Source organism: Scyliorhinus torazame, chromosome 10 (assembly GCF_047496885.1).
Source record: "Scyliorhinus torazame isolate Kashiwa2021f chromosome 10, sScyTor2.1, whole genome shotgun sequence".
NCBI classification, from domain to species: Eukaryota; Metazoa; Chordata; class Chondrichthyes; order Carcharhiniformes; family Scyliorhinidae; genus Scyliorhinus; species Scyliorhinus torazame.
Genome location: NC_092716.1, coordinates 89,968,601 through 89,987,953, shown reverse-complemented (window position 1 = coordinate 89,987,953; position 19,353 = coordinate 89,968,601). Strand labels below are relative to the sequence as shown.

Here is a 19,353-nt window from a genome sequence, read left to right as displayed (position 1 = left end):
AGTGCAGCCTTGCGGAGTTTGCACCAATACATCCCACTCATTAGTTGGATGGGTATGACTGGCTAATACACTACAGTAGAAAATAGATGCTCCTTATTTATATTAAATATGGAACATTTTAATTATCTCCAGAGGCTAAATAATTTTTCAAACTGTTCATGTACAGCGAGTTGGGAACAAGGTTAAATAATGGAGGGGATCTCCGGAAAGGTTTCCAAATGTGTAGCGAGCGGGAATTGCCATGGGTTTCCGGGCGCTCGGCCCAGTGAGGCCGGCAAAGCTATTTAACATTAATTGGTTAACTTAACGAGGCCTCACTGGCTTCTCGCCGCAAGTGAAGGCTCGCCAGCTGATTAGCCAGGACCGCGCTCGCCAGCCCCCCGCTAACAAGGTCGAGCTGCACTTAAGCTGCTCTTGCTCAGCCAACCCCAGCCAGCTCGTAAACATAGCGCCCTGGAGACCGGCCCCAAGATCCGGGGATGCAGATCTGGGAAGGCTCCGAGATGCCGTGGAGGCCAGGAGAGATGTTCTGTTCCTCCGAGGTTCCTGGAGAGTCAGTCACAGGGCAGCCAGTGCTGCCTGGGTCGAGGTGGTGGCAGCTATAAGCTCCAGGAGTGTGACCAGGAGGACTGGCTTCCAGTGCCGGAAAAAAGTCAACGACCTACACTGGAGCAGCACGAGCGAGTAGACACCATTGCACAGTAGACCCCACCCCACAACTCTCCATGCATCCCCCAACCCTCCCTTCAACTCCCCCAACCCTTCCTCACACACCTTCCCCATGCATGTGGCTAACGGTGCTGTCTCTGCAGGAAAAGCTCTTTCACGGGCGAGGGCCCAGACTGGCGGTGGGGTGCCAGACTTAAGAATCCTCACCTTCTTCGATGAGCGTGCCCTGGAAGTGACTGGGGTGGCCGAGGACAGGGCGGTCACCCACGCGGAGGCTGGCGAATGCCACAGAGGTGAAGAACCGCCAGGCTCCACTCGAAGGACCTGCCAAACGAGAGTTTTTATAGCATTACTGACTGACCCAACCCTCCCACTGACCACATGTCTATTCTCCCGCAGGTCCTCCAGCCGACGGCGCCGGCCCATCCTGGGCGGCACCTCTCCAGCCTCCCACAAGACCATCTCGGAGGGGTGGTCCGAGAAAGACACCATCGAGGCATCACAACTGTCATCGCCACTTTCTCCCAGCGCATATGCAGGCACCTCGGTGGGAAATGGTCAAACCTTTGGGGCACAATCTGGTGAGCACCACACAGCTGCTGAGGTACATCAGGTGGAGGCAGGAACCCACAGGCAAGTCAGCAGTCGGAGGTCTGCTGGATCCCAGGTTCCATCTGGGTCTCAGCCTGATGCTGAGCCTCTGGAAGAAGTATTCCCGGAGCTGATGAAGACAATAGGGAGTGGTCAGGACATTCAGAGGGAGCTGTCAGCGACACTCTAGCAGATCCATGGCTGATTGGAGGAGCCTTAGAGGCTATGGGTGCAGGAGATATCGCCGGCGGTGCGTGGCACGGAGACCAACACTGCTAGGGTGGCGTCCGCAGTGGAGAGCCCGGTGCACGATGCTGGCACCATTAGTGAATGTGTCCAAGGCATCGCGCAGTCGGTGACGGGCATGGCGGCGGTCACAGCAGAATGTATGCCTTGCTGGCCGATGTTACCCAGTACCAGACTGACCTTGATCAGGTTCTGCAGGACATGTCCCACTCTCAGATGGGAACAGCCGAGGCGCTGCGGAGCTTGCGAAATAAACACCCTTGCGCACAACCAGTATGACACCTCTGTCCCTTCCACAATGCGGGCTGATCTCTGAACCCTTGACACATCTTACCAGGCATTCCCCCCCCCCCCCCCCCCCCCCCCCAACGCCCTGCGCACACTGCGTGCAGGTGATGGGTGTGAGCGAGCACTCAGCAGACCACAGGGGTCAGACTGTGACATGAATTGAGGAGCATCGTCCCTCAGCTCTCTGCGGGTTATCATCAACCCCTGCCCTCGTCAGTGACCCGCTGACGGTGGTGACACAGTCCCAATACCCTGGAGTGATGTAACACAGACCCTGGGAGCGTGGGAGATGGGAGTGGAGGTGGGTAAGGTAGCGATGACGGACCAGGTCACGCACGTCCTAAGTGGGTGAGTATGAGAACCTCCCTGGCCCACCGGGCTTTACGGACACTTACCACAACCACCTGTCCTGCAGCCTCTGGCTGATCCTCCGGTTCCTCCCTGGCCTCGTCCTCCAGCCCCTGCTGGTCCGGCGCCATCTCATCATCTTCGTCCTCCTCCTCGGAGGTGGGCACATGTTCCTCATCATCAACCTCCATCCCGCCGCCCTGCTGCTGTGCCAGGTTGTGGAGGGCACAGCAGATCACCACAAAGCGGGCGACTCTCTTGGTGGTGTATTGCAGGGCACCAGCAGAGTGGTTGAGGCATCGGAACTGCATCTTGAGGAGTATGATGCTCTGCTCAATCACAGCCCAGGTGGCCACATGGGCCTCATTATATTAGGTCTCCACTTAGGGCTTTGGCCTCCGTACTGGCAACATTGCCTCAACGGGTCCCCTTATCCCCCAAGAGCCAGCCGCCCATCCTGGGGTGATCCTCGAAGAGGCTGGGAATGACCGACTGCCCCAGGATGTAGCTGTTGTGGATGCTCCCTGGGAAGCGTTGCATGATCTTTATCTGGTTGTCGAACACAAGCTGTATGTTGAGGCAGTGGAACCCCTTTCTGTTAACATAGGGCACTCTCAGATGGCTTGGTGAGCGCTGGGCATCATGCATACCATCCACTACCCCTGGACCTGTGGCAACCCTGGCGATGGCTGATAAACCTGCTGACTGGACATCTTGGTGGGCTTGGTCCATGTAAAAGTTGATGTTTTTTGCCCGCGCAAACTGGGCATTGTGACGTGTCGGATGTACCTGTGGGCTGTGGCCAACTGGAGCCCTGGAATGATCCTGAAGCGTAGAAGTTCAGGGCTGCAGTGACCTTGATGGCTACCGGGAGCGGGTGTCCTCCTCCTCCATGTGGTGCCAAGTCCACGAGGACATGGCACAGGGGCTGAACCATCATTTGTTCAAACAACCAGCGACACCTTACACCCTGGGCCATCGCAGGACATGGACCTCTGAGAGTCCGTGGCATGATGGGCAGCCGGACCCTCAGGGTGTGGGCCGGGGCCTGCCGCCTCGATCTGCTGGTGCTGCTGCTATCTCTGACATCTGGCCGCCCGGCCTAGCAACAGCACCACTCGGGCAAGTTATGCTGGGTCCAAAATCCCTTCCATAGCGTTCAATATCTGTTAAGGCATTGGGAGAGGGTGTTGGACCGATAAACAGCAGTGGCTCCCATCCCGGGTCCCTCCATTTCGTCGCCGCCACCACCACCACGCTACGGCAAGATCCCAATTTCGTCTACGGGTGCGTGCCAGTTGCATCGCAAACTGTTTGGTGCCTGGCGCGGTTCTCATTTTCGACCTCTTCCGCTATTCACCGGCCACGTTTCACTCGAGCGAGAGCGCAATGAGGCCAGAGAATCGCGGCTAATTTTTCAAGCTTTTCATGTACAGGGAGTTGAGAACATCACTGTGTTCATCTGCTGTTTTATCATTGGTCTCCATGTGTGGGTGATATATATATATATATATATATATATAGGTGTGTGTGTGTGATATATAATATATATAATATAAAATATATAAATATATTATGTGTGTGTATATATATATAAATCTTCCTCGCTTGCATGCCAAGCCTTTTCATCTGCATTAACTCAGCCTTACAAAGTGGTTTCTTTCTTGAGTTTCAAACTACCCAAACATCCTTTTCTATCGAGAACAGTACCCTTCCCAGAGTTGATTTAAGATGGTATTAACACGGCTAGTAATAAAACAGTTGCTGTATGAATAGGACTTGTTCTCATTCAATTTTTTTGTTGTAGGATCTCTTTGGGAAATCTGACCCTTATTTAGAATTCTATAAACAAGAGGAAGATGGAAAATGGATGCTGGTTCATCGAACAGAGGTAGTTTTGTTTGATCTTTTGTTGAATGGAATTGTCTTTTTTTAATGTGGTGAGAATGCGGGGTGAAACGTTCACAGGGAAAATGGGGTTAGCATGCTTGAACTAAGTTTAATCCTCACTCTTTGTATCTATCCAGGCATTGCTGTCATTTGCTGGTATCAAGGCACTGCAACATATTCATCGGGATTCTCCGACCCCCCGCCGGGTCGGAGAATCCCCGGGGGGGGGGGGGGGGGGGGGCGGCGTGAATCCCACTCTGCCGCTCCGACGCCGGCTGCCCTATTCTCCAGCGCCAGTTTTCAGGCGGGGGCGGGGATCACGCCACGCCAGTCGGGGCCGTTGACAGCGCCCCCCCCTGGCAATTCTCCGGGCCCCGATGGGCCGAGCGCCCGTCGGTTTCTGGCCAGTCCCGCCAGCGTGAAATGGACATGGTCCCACATGGCGGGACCTGGCCGACTGGTGCGGCCCAGGAGGGTTGGGGGGGGGGGGGCATCCGGCCCTGGGGGGGGGGCCCCCATGGTGGCCTGGCCCGCGATCGTGGCCCACCGATCTGCGGGCGGGCCTGTGCCGTGGGGGCACTCCTTCCTTCCACGCCGGCCTCTGTAGGGCTCTGCTGTGGCCGGCGCGGAGAAGACACCCCCCCCTGCGCATGCGCAAGAATACGCCGGCCGGTCTGCGCATGCACGGAACTACGGCAGCGGTTCTGCGCATGCGCTAACCCGCGCCGGCCGTTCGCCGCCGGCTGGCCCCCGCAACCTCCGGTTGGCCTGAAGCCGGAGTGGTTTGTGCCGTTTTTCTTATGCCAGCATCGGGGAATTCGGGAGAATCCCGCCCGTTGTGTTTACCACTTGGGTGTGAAGGGTGGAGGGGGTGGATGGGTGGCTGGGGTGTGACGGTGGTGGGGGTTTGCTGGGGGAGTTTGGATGCGGGGAGCAGGGAAACCAACATATAAATAACGAGATTTCAAACCCATCATCCCTACCACCTAGAAGAACAAGTGCAGCAAACACTTGGAAATGCCATCACCTGCAATATCTCATCATCCCCCATCCAGCCCCCAAGTCGCACACCATCCTGACTTAGAAATGCATCATAATCAACTTACTGTTATTGGGTCAGAATCCTGGAATTCACTCCCTAACAGCACTGTGGATGTACCAACATGACAGGGAGTGCAGCAGTTCAAGCAGGCAGCTCACCACCACTTTCTCGAGGGCAGTTAGGGATGGGCAATAAATGTTGGTCGAGACAGTGCAGTCGACATCTCAAAAATGAATTTTTAAAAATACAATTCATCCTGCCCTCTCTCTATTAAAACCCAATCTTGGGAATCTGGTAGAGTTCGCCACGAGCAACTCTGGATACAGCTGATGTTTTTATTCGTCAGTTATCTCACGAGTGAAAGGATTCTAACTGTTCTAAACTTTAATAGACATCAAAATGAAAAGAAGGAGCTGCAACCATTAATTCTGAGCTCGCCATCATTATTTTCCCAGCATCCATCACCCTGTGTCTATAATTATATCTACGTTTTGCTGACCATTGCTAATGGTCACTTGTCTCGCATATAGAAATCTAAAAATTGAAAAAGGAACACACAGATTATGATGAGCTAAATGATCAATGCATTCCGCACAAGTCTTGATGCTGTTTGCAGCCCAGTGGTGAGGCTTGAGTCTAATCCATTGTGAGCTTTCATCCCTTGAGTTATCCAGTTCGCCTCCCTCAAGAACATAAAATCCTATATTCGCAGGAAACCATGCAGCTACCCTTTCATGTAGTTAACGTTTGGGCCTGTTTCTCAATCAGTCTGACAGTCCCGCAATCACTGGCAATCGATAGAATTGTCAAACAGCTTTGCTCAGAGGGACACCGCAGCTCTTGCAGGAATTAACAATAAAACATTCTGGCTTCCTTCCTGCATCTTTACGGCATCTGTGATTTCTCTATGGATCCACTTCCAGGCTCAAATGCAGGGATTTTCCAAAACTCCCCAAAATTTGTACCTTTTGCTTAAATGTTTGGATAAATTTATTGCATTCTACCTTTTCCTATGCTGCTTTCCTATGAAGAACTACACCCTGTCTTGCTACTTGTGGAAACATATTCTCCTCATTAGTACCAATTTATGATGACATATTAGTTCCCCCTTCCCTCATGCAGGCTCTGAAACCTCACCAGTTTAGTTCTGGAGGCATTGGTAATTTTTCTAGTACCTTGCCAAGTTACCCACTCTGAAAACCAAAACATTAGCTGTCAATATTCTATTCAACTGTGTAGAGTGTCGCACCTTTTAGGCCAGCTTGGCTCAAATCTCTTTTGCCGCTCTTCTGTAGCTTAGGGTCACTGAGATCGGAAATGATAGCAGTAATGCTGTCACTATCGTATCATCAGTAAGAGACAAAGTCTTAAAAACAATAGATTAGGTACATAAATCATAAATTTCTACTTTGTCAAACATAAGCCAATATAGAACAAAAAGCCCCAAGGCGATGGATACTTAATTCTCAGAAGTCAAAACATATCCTGTTAAATATTAATGGCATAGGAGCTCTTGACCTAATTTTGCTGCTGGGAAAAAATGCTGCAGCAATATGTTAATCTACACAAGACTCAAGAAATCGGCTGCTTTACAAGGAATTATTAACAAATCCCTGCATTCAGTGCTATAATAGAGATTATACTGAACTGGGAAAAACAGGGAAGCTGGGCAGCCTGATGAATGCAAATTCAGCTATTTGCACAGAGCATCTCGTGTAGATTAGTTTACAGTCCAATAAAATATTAAGTATTTGCTCTTTTTGAAATAATCTTGGAATTGTGTACACAACAAACCTAGATCTTTCACTGTCCTTCCCCTCTGAAATAGAGGGCGCAATTCTCTGGAAATAGCGAACGGAAATTGCCGCAAGCTTCCCGGCGCTCAGCCCAGCGAGGCCGGCAACGCAATTCAACGTTAATTGGTCCACTTAATGAGGCCTCGCGGGCTTCTCGCCACAATTGAAGGCTCGTCAGCTGATTCGCCAGGACCGGGCTCGCCAGCCCCCCACTAACAAGGTCGAGCAGCACTTAAACTGCACTTGCTCAGCCAAGCTCAGCCAGCCCCAAGATTCAGGGACGCAGATCTGGGGAGGCTGCTGGATGCCATGGAGGGCAGGAGGGATGTCCTGTTCTCCCAAGGGACCAGGAGAGTCAGCCACGGGACAGCCAGTGCTGCCTGGGATGAGATGGCGGCAGCTGTGGCTCGGTGAGTGTGATCAGGAGGACTGGCCTTCAGTACCGAAGAAAGGTCAACGACCTACACTGGACAGCATGAGTGAGTAGACACCAACACTCCTCTCCCAAAGGAGCACCATCGAGAGAGCAGAGGATTGTAAAACACATTAAACGCTAGTGTGTACAACCAGTGTCACTTTCTTCCGCAATGCGGGTCGACCTCCGAACCCTTGGCCCATCTCTGCAGGCTTCTCCCCCTCCCTGTAGCATCCACCCACTCTCCGGCCATGGACATGCCCCCGGAGCTGTGTCCCATTCCAGGGTGCTGAGATGTTGACTGCTGCGTGTGTGGTGTTGCCTCCCGCAGTGTTCAGGCACAGTGTCCATGCATCAAGGTGTGATTGGGATGCTAGGCAATGACTCCCACATGCTCCATAGCCCGCCCACCCACGGGAATCCACTTGGCATGTGTGAAGTGATCACTTAACCACGATTGCCAATTCCCTGTCAGCAATAGCCTTCAGCCGCATGGCCAGAGGCCTTGGCAGTTAGTGGGGGTTATGGGTGGTCGGTGGGGCAGACCAACCACCACCGTTTACAATGATGGGATGGGAAGGTACCATCACCGGCCACTGGCCGACCGCCTCCACAGCCGTGAAACATGCGGTGGGTTGCGGGGAGAGTCCTGCCCCAGCTGTGTTTAATTAGTGGTTAAGCAATATACCCTTGCTTTCTGTATGCAAATGATATGCAGTCACGTCAGCGAAATGTTTCACAGATTTTTGGGAGTGTTTACCATCTTACTACCTGGAAGCAGCATCTCTTGGTAAACCCTGCACTATGTTTTTACAAACTTAAAGCCTGGCACCTTTACTTCTTGGCGGCAAGAACAAATATATAACACCGTGAAAATTTAAATTTTGTGTGTAGCCCATCCCCCCCCCCTCCCCCTCTTGGGTGTGGCCCTTTAAGTCACTGTCGAGAAAACATTATTTATCAGAGAGCAAGGCCTGTGCTGCTATGCACCCATGCAAATTAGCATGAACATTACGGCAAGGACAATGGGTTGTCATAAGGACATGAAAAGCATGATATAAATGCAAGGGGCTGGATTCTCCGATTCTGGGGCTATGTCCCCACACTGGCTTGGGAACGGTGGCTTTTTATGCCAGACAAAATGGCACAAAACGGCCATCGTTTCCCCGTTTTGCTGGGGGCTAGCAGGATGGCAGCAGAGAGCACCTGGCTCGAGCTGCCGATATGCCCCGGCGAATTGCCGGGTCCATGGCCACACATGCGCAAGGCGGAGGCCTGTAGCGGTCGCGCTGAGCAACATGGCACCAGCCGCCCGTGAAATAGTCCCACCCCCCCCCCCCCCCCCCCCCCCCATTCGGCCGGCTCGTGCACCCGGATCACTCTCCCACAATGCCCCCAGCCCCGATTAATGTCCCCACCTGACCGCGGATCGGCTCTCCCCCGACTGTGGCGGTGCTGGACTGAATCCGCAGCTGCCATACCGAGTTCCCGACGGGTGAGACCACACGTGTCCCACGCCATCGGGAACTTGGCCGGTTGGGGGCGGAGCATCGGGGGGGCGGGCCTCGGGCAATGGCTGGAGGCCGTTGATACGTGGCACGCCGTACTCCAAATTACGCCATATTGGAGGGGCGGAGCTTTGCAAAAGCGGCGCCGCCCCCGATTTGGTCGGGAACTCTGATTCTCCAGCCGGTCACCGAACGCAGTTTCGGCGTCGGCGACTGGAGAATCCTGCCCAAAGTCTTTGATATGTTCTTTTTCAATACTTCTCTACCACCCAGCCAAGTACTGCTGTTTCTAGCCCTTCCATGTCCCAACAACCTGCTGAGTACATTTCTCCCAACCTTGCACCACTTTCTTTTGTTGACTGAAAAGCATGTCCTCTAGTTACTGACCGATATTACCTTGTAGAAACTCTCAAAATGTTGAACACCTCTATTAGCTCTACTACATAACTTGTTTGGATTTGGTGAAAAGGGGTCTGGTTTCTCGAGATCCCTGATCGCTGGCATCACCTTAATAAATCTCTTCTGGCCTCCTCCCCACTTTACAAATTGGGCTGTATCCAATGTCTGTGAATTTAATATACTCACCTTGGATCTTTTGTAACCGGTCTCCTCTGTCTGTCATTATTGACTCCAATTGTTTTGTGCACACATCACCTGCCCACCTCAAAAAAAGATACAGCCCAGTGACCTGAACGGCAACTATAACCAGAGGCATGATCTGGATGTGTGGGATTTTCTTCAGAGTGAGCCCTGGGCAATTTTAACTTGAAGGCATTATTCCAAAAGTTTACCTGTGTCTCCTACACAAAACAGCTGAAAGAGATGTTGCGAGAGGGAATTTACACAATGGCTGGATATGTCAAGTAGCCAAAGGAATGGCCTCTGACATAATGCCACATCGTCGTTGAAACTATTGTTATGAACCAAAATAGTTCATAACTATTGTTATGAACCAAACCCTCCCTGGGAGGGAGGGTTTCCGTTATCTGGACCACTGGGAGCTCTTCCGGGGCAGGTGTGACCTATATAAGGACGGGTTGCATATAAACCGGAGAGGCATAAATATCCTGGCCGCGAGGGTTGCTAGTGTCACACGGGAGGGTTTAAACTAGTATGGCAGGGGGGTGGGCACGGGAGCAATAGGTCAGAAGGTGAGAGCATTGAGGGAGAACGAGGGAATAGGGACAGTGGGGCTCTGAGGCAGAGCAGACAGGGAGAAGTTGCTGAACACAGCGGGTCTGGTGGCCTGAAGTGCATATTTTTTAATGCAAGAAGTATTACGGGTAAGGCAGATGAACTTAGAGCTTGGATTAGTACTTGGAACTATGATGTTGTTGCCATTACAGAGACCTGGTTGAGGGAAGGGCAGGATTGGCAGCTAAACGTTCCAGGATTTAGATGTTTCAGGCGGGATAGAGGGGGATGTAAAAGGGGAGGCGGAGTTGCGCTACTGGTTCGGGAGAATATCACAGCTGTACTGCGGGAGGACACCTCAGAGGTCAGTGAGGCTATAATGGTTGAGATCAGGAATAAGAAGGGTGCAGTCACAATGTTGGGCGTTTACTACAGGCCTCCCAACAGCCAGCGGGAGATAGAGGAGCAGATAGGTAGACAGATTTTGGAAAAGAGTAAAAACAACAGGGTTGTGGTGATGGGAGACTTCAACTTCCCCAATATTGACTGGGACTCACTTAGTGCCAGGGGCTTAGACGGGGCGGAGTTTGTAAGGAGCATCCAGGAGGGCTTCTTAAAACAATATGTAGACAGTCCAACTAGGGAAGGGGCGGTGCTGGACCTGGTATTGGGGAATGAGCCCGGCCAGGTGGTAGATGTTTCTGTAGGGGAGCATTTCGGCAACAGTGACCACAATTCAGTAAGTTTTAAAGTACTGGTGGACAAGGATAAGAGTGATCCTAGGATGAATGTGCTAAATTGGGGGCAGGCTAATTATAACAATATTAGGCGGGAACTGAAGAACATAGATTGGGGGCGGATGTTTGAGGGCAAATCAACATCTGACATGTGGGAGGCTTTCAAGTGTCAGTTGAAAGGAATTCCGGACCGGCATGTTCCTGTGAGGAAGAAGGATAAATACGGCAATTTTTGGGAACCTTGGATAACGAGAGATATTGTAGGCCTCGTTAAAAAGAAAAAGGAGGCATTTGTCAGGGCTAAAAGGCTGGGAACAGACGAAGCCTGCGTGGAATATAAGGAAAGTAGGAAGGAACTTAAGCAAGGAGTCAGGAGGGCTAGAAGGGGTCACGAAAAGTCATTGGCAAATAGGGTTAAGGAAAATCCCAAGGCTTTTTACACGTACATAAAAAGCAAGGGGGTAGCCAGGGAAAGGGTTGGCCCACTGAAGGATAGGCAAGGGAATCTATGTGTGGAGCCAGAGGAAATGGGCGAGGTACTAAATGAATACTTTGCATCAGTATTCACCAAAGAGAAGAAATTGGTAGATGTTGAGTCTGGAGAAGGGTGTGTAGATAGCCTGGGTCACATTGAGATCCAAAAAGACGAGGTGTTGGGTGTCTTAAAAAATATTAAGGTAGATAAGTCCCCAGGGCCTGATGGGATCTACCCCAGAATACTGAAGGAGGCTGGAGAGGAAATTGCTGAGGCCTTGACAGAAATCTTTGGATCCTCACTGTCTTCAGGGGATGTCCCGGAGGACTGGAGAATAGCCAATGTTGTTCCTCTGTTTAAGAAGGGTAGCAAGGATAATCCAGGGAACTACAGGCAGGTGAGCCTTACTTCAGTGGTAGGGAAATTACTGGAGAGAATTCTTCGAGACAGGATCTACTCCCATTTGGAAGCAAATGGACGTATTAGTGAGAGGCAGCATGGTTTTGTGAAGGGGAGGTCGTGTCTCACTAACTTGATAGAGTTTTTCGAGGAGGTCACTAAGATGATTAATGCAGGTAGGGCAGTGGATGTTGCCTATATGGACTTCAGTAAGGCCTTTGACAAGGTCCCTCATGGTAGACTAGTACAAAAGGTGAAGTCACACGGGATCAGGGGTGAGCTGACAAGGTGGATACAGAACTGGCTAGGTCATAGAAGGCAGAGAGTAGCAATGGAAGGATGCTTTTCTAATTGGAGGGCTGTGACCAGTGGTGTTCCACAGGGATCAGTGCTGGGACCTTTGCTCTTTGTAGTATATATAAATGATTAGGAGGAAAATGTAACTGGTCTGATTAGTAAGTTTGCAGACGACACAAAAGTTGGTGGAATTGTGGATAGCGATGAGAACTGTCAGAGGATACAGCAGGATTTAGATTGTTTGGCGACTTGGGCGGAGAGATGGCAGATGGAGTTTAATCCGGACAAATGTGAGGTAATGCATTTTGGAAGGTCTAATGCAGGTAGGGAATATACAGTGAATGGTAGAACCCTCAAGAGTATTGAAAGTCAAAGAGATATAGGAGTACAGGTCCACAGGTCATTGAAAGTGGCAACACAGGTGGAGAAGGTAGTCAAGAAGGCATACGGCATGCTTGCCTTCATTGACCTGGGCATTGAGTATAAGAATTGGCAAGTCATGTTGCAGCTGTGTAGAACCTTAGTTAGGCCACACTTGGAGTATAGTGTTCAATTCTGGTCGCCACACTACCAGAAGGATGTGGAGGCTTTAGAGAGGGTGCAGAAGAGATTTACCAGAATGTTGCCTGGTATGGAGGGCATAAGCTATGAGGAGCGGTTGAATAAACTCGGTTTGTTCTCACTGGAACGAAGGAGGTTGAGGGGCGACCTGATAGAGGTATACAAAATTATGAGGGGCATAGACAGAGTGGATAGCCAGAGGCTTTTCCCCAGGGTAGAGGGGTCAATTACTAGGGGGCATAGGTTTAAGGTGAGAGGGGCAAAGTTTAGAGTAGATGTACGAGGCAAGTTTTTTACGCAGAGGGTAGTGGGTGCCTGGAACTCGCTACCGGAGGAGGTGGTGGAAGCAGGGACGATAGTGACATTTAAGGGGCATCTTGACAAATACATGAATAGGATGGGAATAGAGGGATACGGACCCAGGAAGTGTAGAAGATTGTAGTTTAGTCGGGCAGCATGGTCGGCACGGGCTTGGAGGGCCGAAGGGCCTGTTCCTGTGCTGTACATTTCTTTGTTCTTTGTTGTTTGTTTGTTCAAACTGCTGAAATGACCCCCCATGGGGGGGGAAAACGCGATGGACAATATTTCACTCCCAAACATTTTATTGTAGCAATCAAACTAAAATGTTAGCACTGCTGCCCGGGTTCAATTCTGGCCTTGGTTGACTGTGTGGAGTTTGCACTTACTCCCCGTGTCTGCATGGGTTTCCTCCGGTCTTTTCTCGCAGTCCAAAGATTTGCAGGTTAGGTGGATTTGCCATGCTAAATTTCCCCTACATGTCCAGGGATGGGTAGGTTAGGTTAAGGGGTTATTTGGCTGGCTCGCACACCCAGACCACCCCCAACAGTGCCTTCAACCCCTGGCAAAGTCCCCCCTGCCTGTGGATTGGCCCTCCCCTGACTGAGTCCGCAGCCGCCACGGCGAGTTCCCGACGGATGAGCCCACACACGACCGACGCTGTCAGGAACTCGGTCGGTCGGGGGCGGATGAATCGGGGGGTGGGCCTCAGGCAATGTCCTGTGACCCAAGCCAAGAATTGAACCTGGGATTCTGGCGCTGTGAAACAACAATGCTACCTACTGTGCTACCATGCCGCCCTTGTCCAGTTAGATGGTGGCTTGAAAATGAAATGAATCTGATTTATTAGAGGATTAATTTCTGTCAGCAGTTAATGGTTCATAACAAAAGTGTTTTCTTTGGGCGCGATTCAGTGGACTTAAAAGTCTGCTTTCGAGTGCGCTTGACAGGATTTTTCTTGCCGGCTGCAGCGCCGAGATTCACCCCACTATTCACCGGCACTTTGCCAGTACTTTGGGCCTTGTGAGGTTTCTCCAAGCCGAGACCACACTTTAGTGATTTCCTGCACTGGCAAGAAGTCAGATCCTCACAGATCAGGGTACCATTTTGACTGGCTGTCCCGATCTCTGCAGCACCCAGCATCACCCCAGCCCACCTTCATCTCGTGGCCCCAAGAAACCCCCTTCACCCCCATCTGATTGGCAAGGCCTCCCTGGGACCAACCCCTGGCAGTGTGACCCTGGCAGTGCCAGGGAGGCATTGCTGGGGTGCCTGGGTTTCACTGGGAATGTCAGGGTGCCTGGGTTATACTAGCAGTACCACTCTGCCCTGTCCCGACCACGCGAGGGTCTCTAATGACCTGCGAGACTCTCCCCGAGGTGCCATCATGCCTGGTGCATGAGGAAACCACTTCTAAACGGCACCCGCTTAAGGTCTCATCGGCACAGCGGTTGACTCCCAGTACTGGGTGAATGAGATATCGAGGTATAATGGCTTATTTAAATATGCTGATCTGGATCTCTCTCTCTCTCTCTCTCTCTCTCTCTCTCTCTCTCTCTCTCTCCCCCCCCTCCCCCCCGTGAGATCCAAATCGCACATGGCGGAGCGGGTCAGATGATCATGATCAGCCCGGCGCAGAGCCCGATTTTGGTGCTCTCGCGGGATTCACCTGTTGCACCGGATGGGCGTAATGCCAATGTTGAATTATGCCCTTTCCTTTGTCTCTCACGTTTATCTCCATTTTAACTCCAATACTATTCCTCCATTCCCATTTATCTTTTAATATCTCCCTGTGTTGATTTTTTTTGTGCAATGAAGAAAATAGCTGAATGTCACCACTGTCCCAGAGGATGATAAGCTGCTCTCCCCTTTGAGAAAGAGCTGACTGGTGGTGATTTAACTTGAGGTCACCACACCTCCAGTAACAGGCACGGTTGAGTAGGTGCACTGTTGACATTGCTCCGCAACACGAACCAGCTGCCCAGCAACTGAGCTAACCGACACCCCTTGTCTCAGTAATGTCCTTTTCTTTCTTTGCTTTACCCTCATCCATCCGCTCAGTTCTGGGAATGTGGAGACAAACTGTCTTCATCCAACCATTAGAATGGGGCGGTACGGGTAGCACAGTGGTTAGCACTTTTGATTCACAGCGCCAAAGTCCCAGGTTCGATTCCCGGCTTGGGTCACTGTCTGTGCAGAGTCTGCACGTTCTCCCCGTGTCTGCGTGGGTTTCCTCCAGGTGCTCCGGTTTCCTCCCACAAGTCCCGAAAGACGTGCTGTTAGGTAATTTGGACCTTCTGAATTCTCCCTCTGCGTACCCGAACAGGCGCCGGAATGTGGCGACTAGGGGCTTTTCACAGTAACTTCATGTTAATGTAAGCCTATTTGTGCCAATGAAGATTATGAAAAAAGAAAAATAAGAGGTGATCTGATCGAGGAGCTTAAAATGCTAAATAGATTTTATAGACTAGTTACAAATAAACTATTTCCTCTCGTTGGCAAATCAAGAACACTGGCCATAATTTTGCATGCTCAGCGAGATCATTGAGGAGGGAACTGGCGGCACGGTAGCACAGTGGTTAGCACTGTTGTTTCCCAGCTCCAGGGTCCCAGGTTCGATTCTCGGCTTGGGTCATTGACTGTACGGAGTCTGCACGTTCTCTCCGTGTTTATGTGGGTTCCCTCCAGGTGCTCCGGTTTCCTCCCACAACTCCGGAAAGACGTGCTGTTAGGTAATTTGGACATTCTGAATTCTCCCTCCGTGTACACGAACAGGCGCTGGAATGTGGCGACTAGGGGCTTTTCACAGTAACTTAATTGCAGTGTTAATGTAAGCCTACTTGTGACAATGAAGATTCTTTTTTTTTAAAATCGAGAAGTACTTTTTCACATGAAGAGCTGTAGATATCTGAAACTCTGTTTCCTAAAATGGAATCACAAAATCCCTACAGAGGGCAGCACGGCGGCGCAGTGGGTTAGCACTGCAGCCTCACGGCGCTGAGGTCCCAGGTTCGATCCCGGCTCTGGGTCACTTTCCGTGTTGAGTTTGCACATTCTTCCCGCGTCTGCGTGGGTTTCGCCCCCACAACCCAAAGTAGTGCAGGGTAGGTGGATTGGCCACGCTAAATTGCCCCTTAATTGGAGAAAATGAATTGGGCACTCTAAATATATATTTTTTAAATTAAATCCCTACAGTGCAGAAGGCGGCCATTCAGCCCATCAAAACTTCATGGACCCTTCAAATACTCTGCCCTATCCCAGTAACCCCACCCAACCGTTGGACACTAAGGGGCAATCTATCATGACCAATCCACCTAACCTGCACATCTTTGGACTGTTGAGAGAAAACCGGAGCACCAAGAGGTTTTCTTAAAGGTTGTTGATGTTAGGACAATTGGAACTTTCAAGACTGAGCATGGCTGAATATCGCTTGAACATTACATCATTAATTGAGTATTTTATTATCAGCGAGCTCAATCGACAAGTAAAGAAGGAATTGCGTCAATTCAGCACTTGAATATTGGGCTGATCTGAGCTGCTGAAGTTTATTTCTATCTAAACGTATCAGGAGTTTGTCAAGGAAATGAAATGTTTTGATTAGGATTTCAATAGGTTGTTTGTAAAAATCCTTTTTATTATTTGCACCATGGGTCCGTTTGATTTCAATTTACTTGGAAAATGTCTTCATTCCACAAATAGTTGTTCCAAGTCTTTTATGATCACGTTTATTTCCTTGATTAACGTTCAGTATGTTCGTAATCCATAGGCATGGCACAATAAACTCCTGTCAGGATTCTCTACTGGATTTACCAATGTGGCCTCCTACGATTTGAAGTTAAATTTGTATTGCAATGCCAATGAAATCATCAACCCGCAGTATTTGCATGGAAAGCAGGCCCTCCAGGTGCTGCCTTGCCTGCTGAGAATTTCCATTTTTTCCTGATTGTTGTTTTTGTATCTAGAAAACAGTCAGACACATTTAAAAAAAAAAAACAACTCCTATTGCCACTTATATTACTTTTACTCTAGTCTGTCTTTGGATATTTAAACCAACTGTTAGTTTATTCCTATTATTTCTACACTTTTGTTTACATTTCTCCTGATCTCATTTCCATTTATGGGAACAATAAGTAGGGGAGGCAGTGGTAGTGTCGCTCGACCAGTAATTCAAAGACCCAGGGTGATGCTCTGGGGACTGGGGTTCGAATCCCACCATGACAGATGGTGCAATTTGAATTCAATAAAATCTGGAATTATTGTTGTAAAAACCCACCTGATTCACTGATGTCCTTTAGGCAAGGAAATCTGTCACCATTACCTGGTCTGGCCTACATGTGACTCCTGCAGTTGTCTCCGAGATGGGCAATAAATGCTAGCCAGCCAGCAACACCCATGAAGGAATTTTAAAATGTTTAGTCCATAATGAGCTCCTATTAAATATACAGTCCTTTTCATATTCCTTAAATCTAACCAAAAACTGGTTATGCCTTTTACTGCTCCTTGCATGCCCATGTTAAAATGGATCTTTGAATAATACCAATAATTTGTTTAATGCTGAATCCATCCTGACCAATTTATACATAACAATATTTATGACCCAGACCTGACTTGGTTTATGTCACATTTCTGTCATACTTTTATATTGTATGTGTTATGACCCCCTTGGGGGCCAAGGACTGTGCTCCATTCGATTTCCCCTTTACACAGCTGAGTATGAACTCTGTTAACAAAGGGAAACTACTCTGTATAGAAACCCTGACCTGGGCGGTCCTTTGGGGAGAGGAGTAGTAGTTTTCATGATTCTATGTATACCGTAATAAGCAGATGACAGTGAATCTTGACATCCATTCTGCAGAGTTTAACAGGACTCCACAAATGGTCCAGGTGGCCCCAGTTTAGCACCTTTACCCAAGGACAAGACTTGTCCTTTTCCATGAGTATCATGTCCATTTAGGTTCTTTAACCAGAGAGTAGTGGGGGCATGGAATGGACTGCCTGTGGAAGTAGTTGAGTCGGAAATATTAGGGACCTTCAAGCGGCTATTGGATAGGTACATGGATTACGGTAGAATGCTGGGACATAGATTGATTTGTTCTTAATCTAGGACAAAGGTTTGGCACAACTTTGTGGGCCGAAGGGCCTGTTCTGTGCTGTATTTTCTATGTTCTATGTTAAACCAGTTGTTCATTTCTTCCCTACCGTGTGTTCCCGTTGTCTCTCCTGTTCGGGTTCTACAATACCCATATATACCAGGTTTTACCTGTAGCTGACCAATTCCAGCACATGGGCGAGATTCTCTGGCGGGCATCGTTGCGGGCAGGATTATGTCTGCTATTGATGGGGCAGGAAAATCCCAACCTATGTTAGGTATTCATAGAAATATAATTCAAACCTGCCTCTGTTTGGTAATCTTACTCTTAATCCCTGCCGTATTGCTTTTCTGCTTTTCTCCCTTATCTTTTCTACATTGAAACCTTATATAACCTGATCCCAATAAGTCAAATATCCAGCTCTGTGTTTGAGAGAAAGAGAGAGACGGCAGCATTTAAGTGCTTAAAAAGCCCCTTCCTATCTTCGATGTTGGAAAGGAAATGGTTTTGGCATTTGGTTTGTGTAGTACACAGTAATTTCCTCCAGAGTTGTAGGTTTGCAGATGTGAAATCACACTGGGAAATCTTTTTAAATGATCAAATTTATATTTATTCAGTGGTACCCCACTGACTAAAAGAACAGCAAGTAAAGGCTACTCATTAAGCAAGGCCCAGTTACTCATTAAAAATAGCACTCATCATGGAGAGTGTGGGCCATCTGCAGAAATGGCTATAAATTTGCAACTGGATATTAAAGCAGAATCAGGGAAACATGCAGACTGTTTCAAAAAATTATTTATTCATTAAGTTTGGTTCAAATGTTGCCGTCATGCTTCACTGGAAAGGGATATTATGTCCCTGTTTAATAGAATTGTTTAATAGAATTCAGCTTCTGATCTCCGGGTAAGTGTTCTCCAAGGCAGCCTTCAGGACGCGCGGCAACGCAGAATCGGCGAGCAGAAACTTATAGCCAAGTTCTGCACACATGAGTACAGCCTCAACCGGGACCTGGGATTCATGTCGCATTACATTCATCCCCCACCATCTGGCCTGGGCTTGCAAAATCCTACCAACTGTCCTGGCTTGAGACAATTCACACCTCTTTAACCTGGGGTTACCCCTATCTCTGGATCTGTAAAGACTTAATTACCTGCAAATGCTCTCATTCTAAGCATTGTCTTGCATCTTTGAATTTGTCTATATATATGTTTCTGGAACATACCTCTTCATTCACCTGAGGAAGTAGCAGTGCTCCGAAAACTAGTTTGAAACAAATCTGTGGGACTTTAACCTGGTGTTGAAAGACTTCTTACTGTAATAGAACTGTAGCACAGAAGGAGGTCGCTCAGGCTTTTATTCTGTGATGACTCTTGAAAAGAGCGGTAATGCTTAATCCCACATTCCTGCCTGCCTATGTTTGCAACCCTGTAAATTCCTCATCTGTCGAACTCCCTTTTATTTACAGAATCGACTTCTACTACCTTTTTTAGGTCGAGCATTCCAAATACCACCAACTCTTGAGGGCAAAATATATCTCCACATGTCCCCTTAGACCTTTTGCCAGTTAATC

At 49.2% G+C, this 19,353-nt stretch overlaps 1 protein-coding gene across 5 annotated transcripts in view; it reads left to right on the top strand.

The window, feature by feature from the left end:
• Nucleotides 1-19,353, top strand: part of cpne2 (copine II) — a 464,844-nt gene that overhangs the window by 52,099 nt on the left and 393,392 nt on the right. For all 5 annotated transcript variants that reach the window (XM_072518405.1, XM_072518404.1, XM_072518408.1 and 2 more), the window contains one exon: nucleotides 3,950-4,033. In XM_072518405.1, coding sequence (XP_072374506.1) covers nucleotides 3,950-4,033 — 84 coding nt within the window. The remainder of the gene's footprint in view (nucleotides 1-3,949; nucleotides 4,034-19,353) is intronic.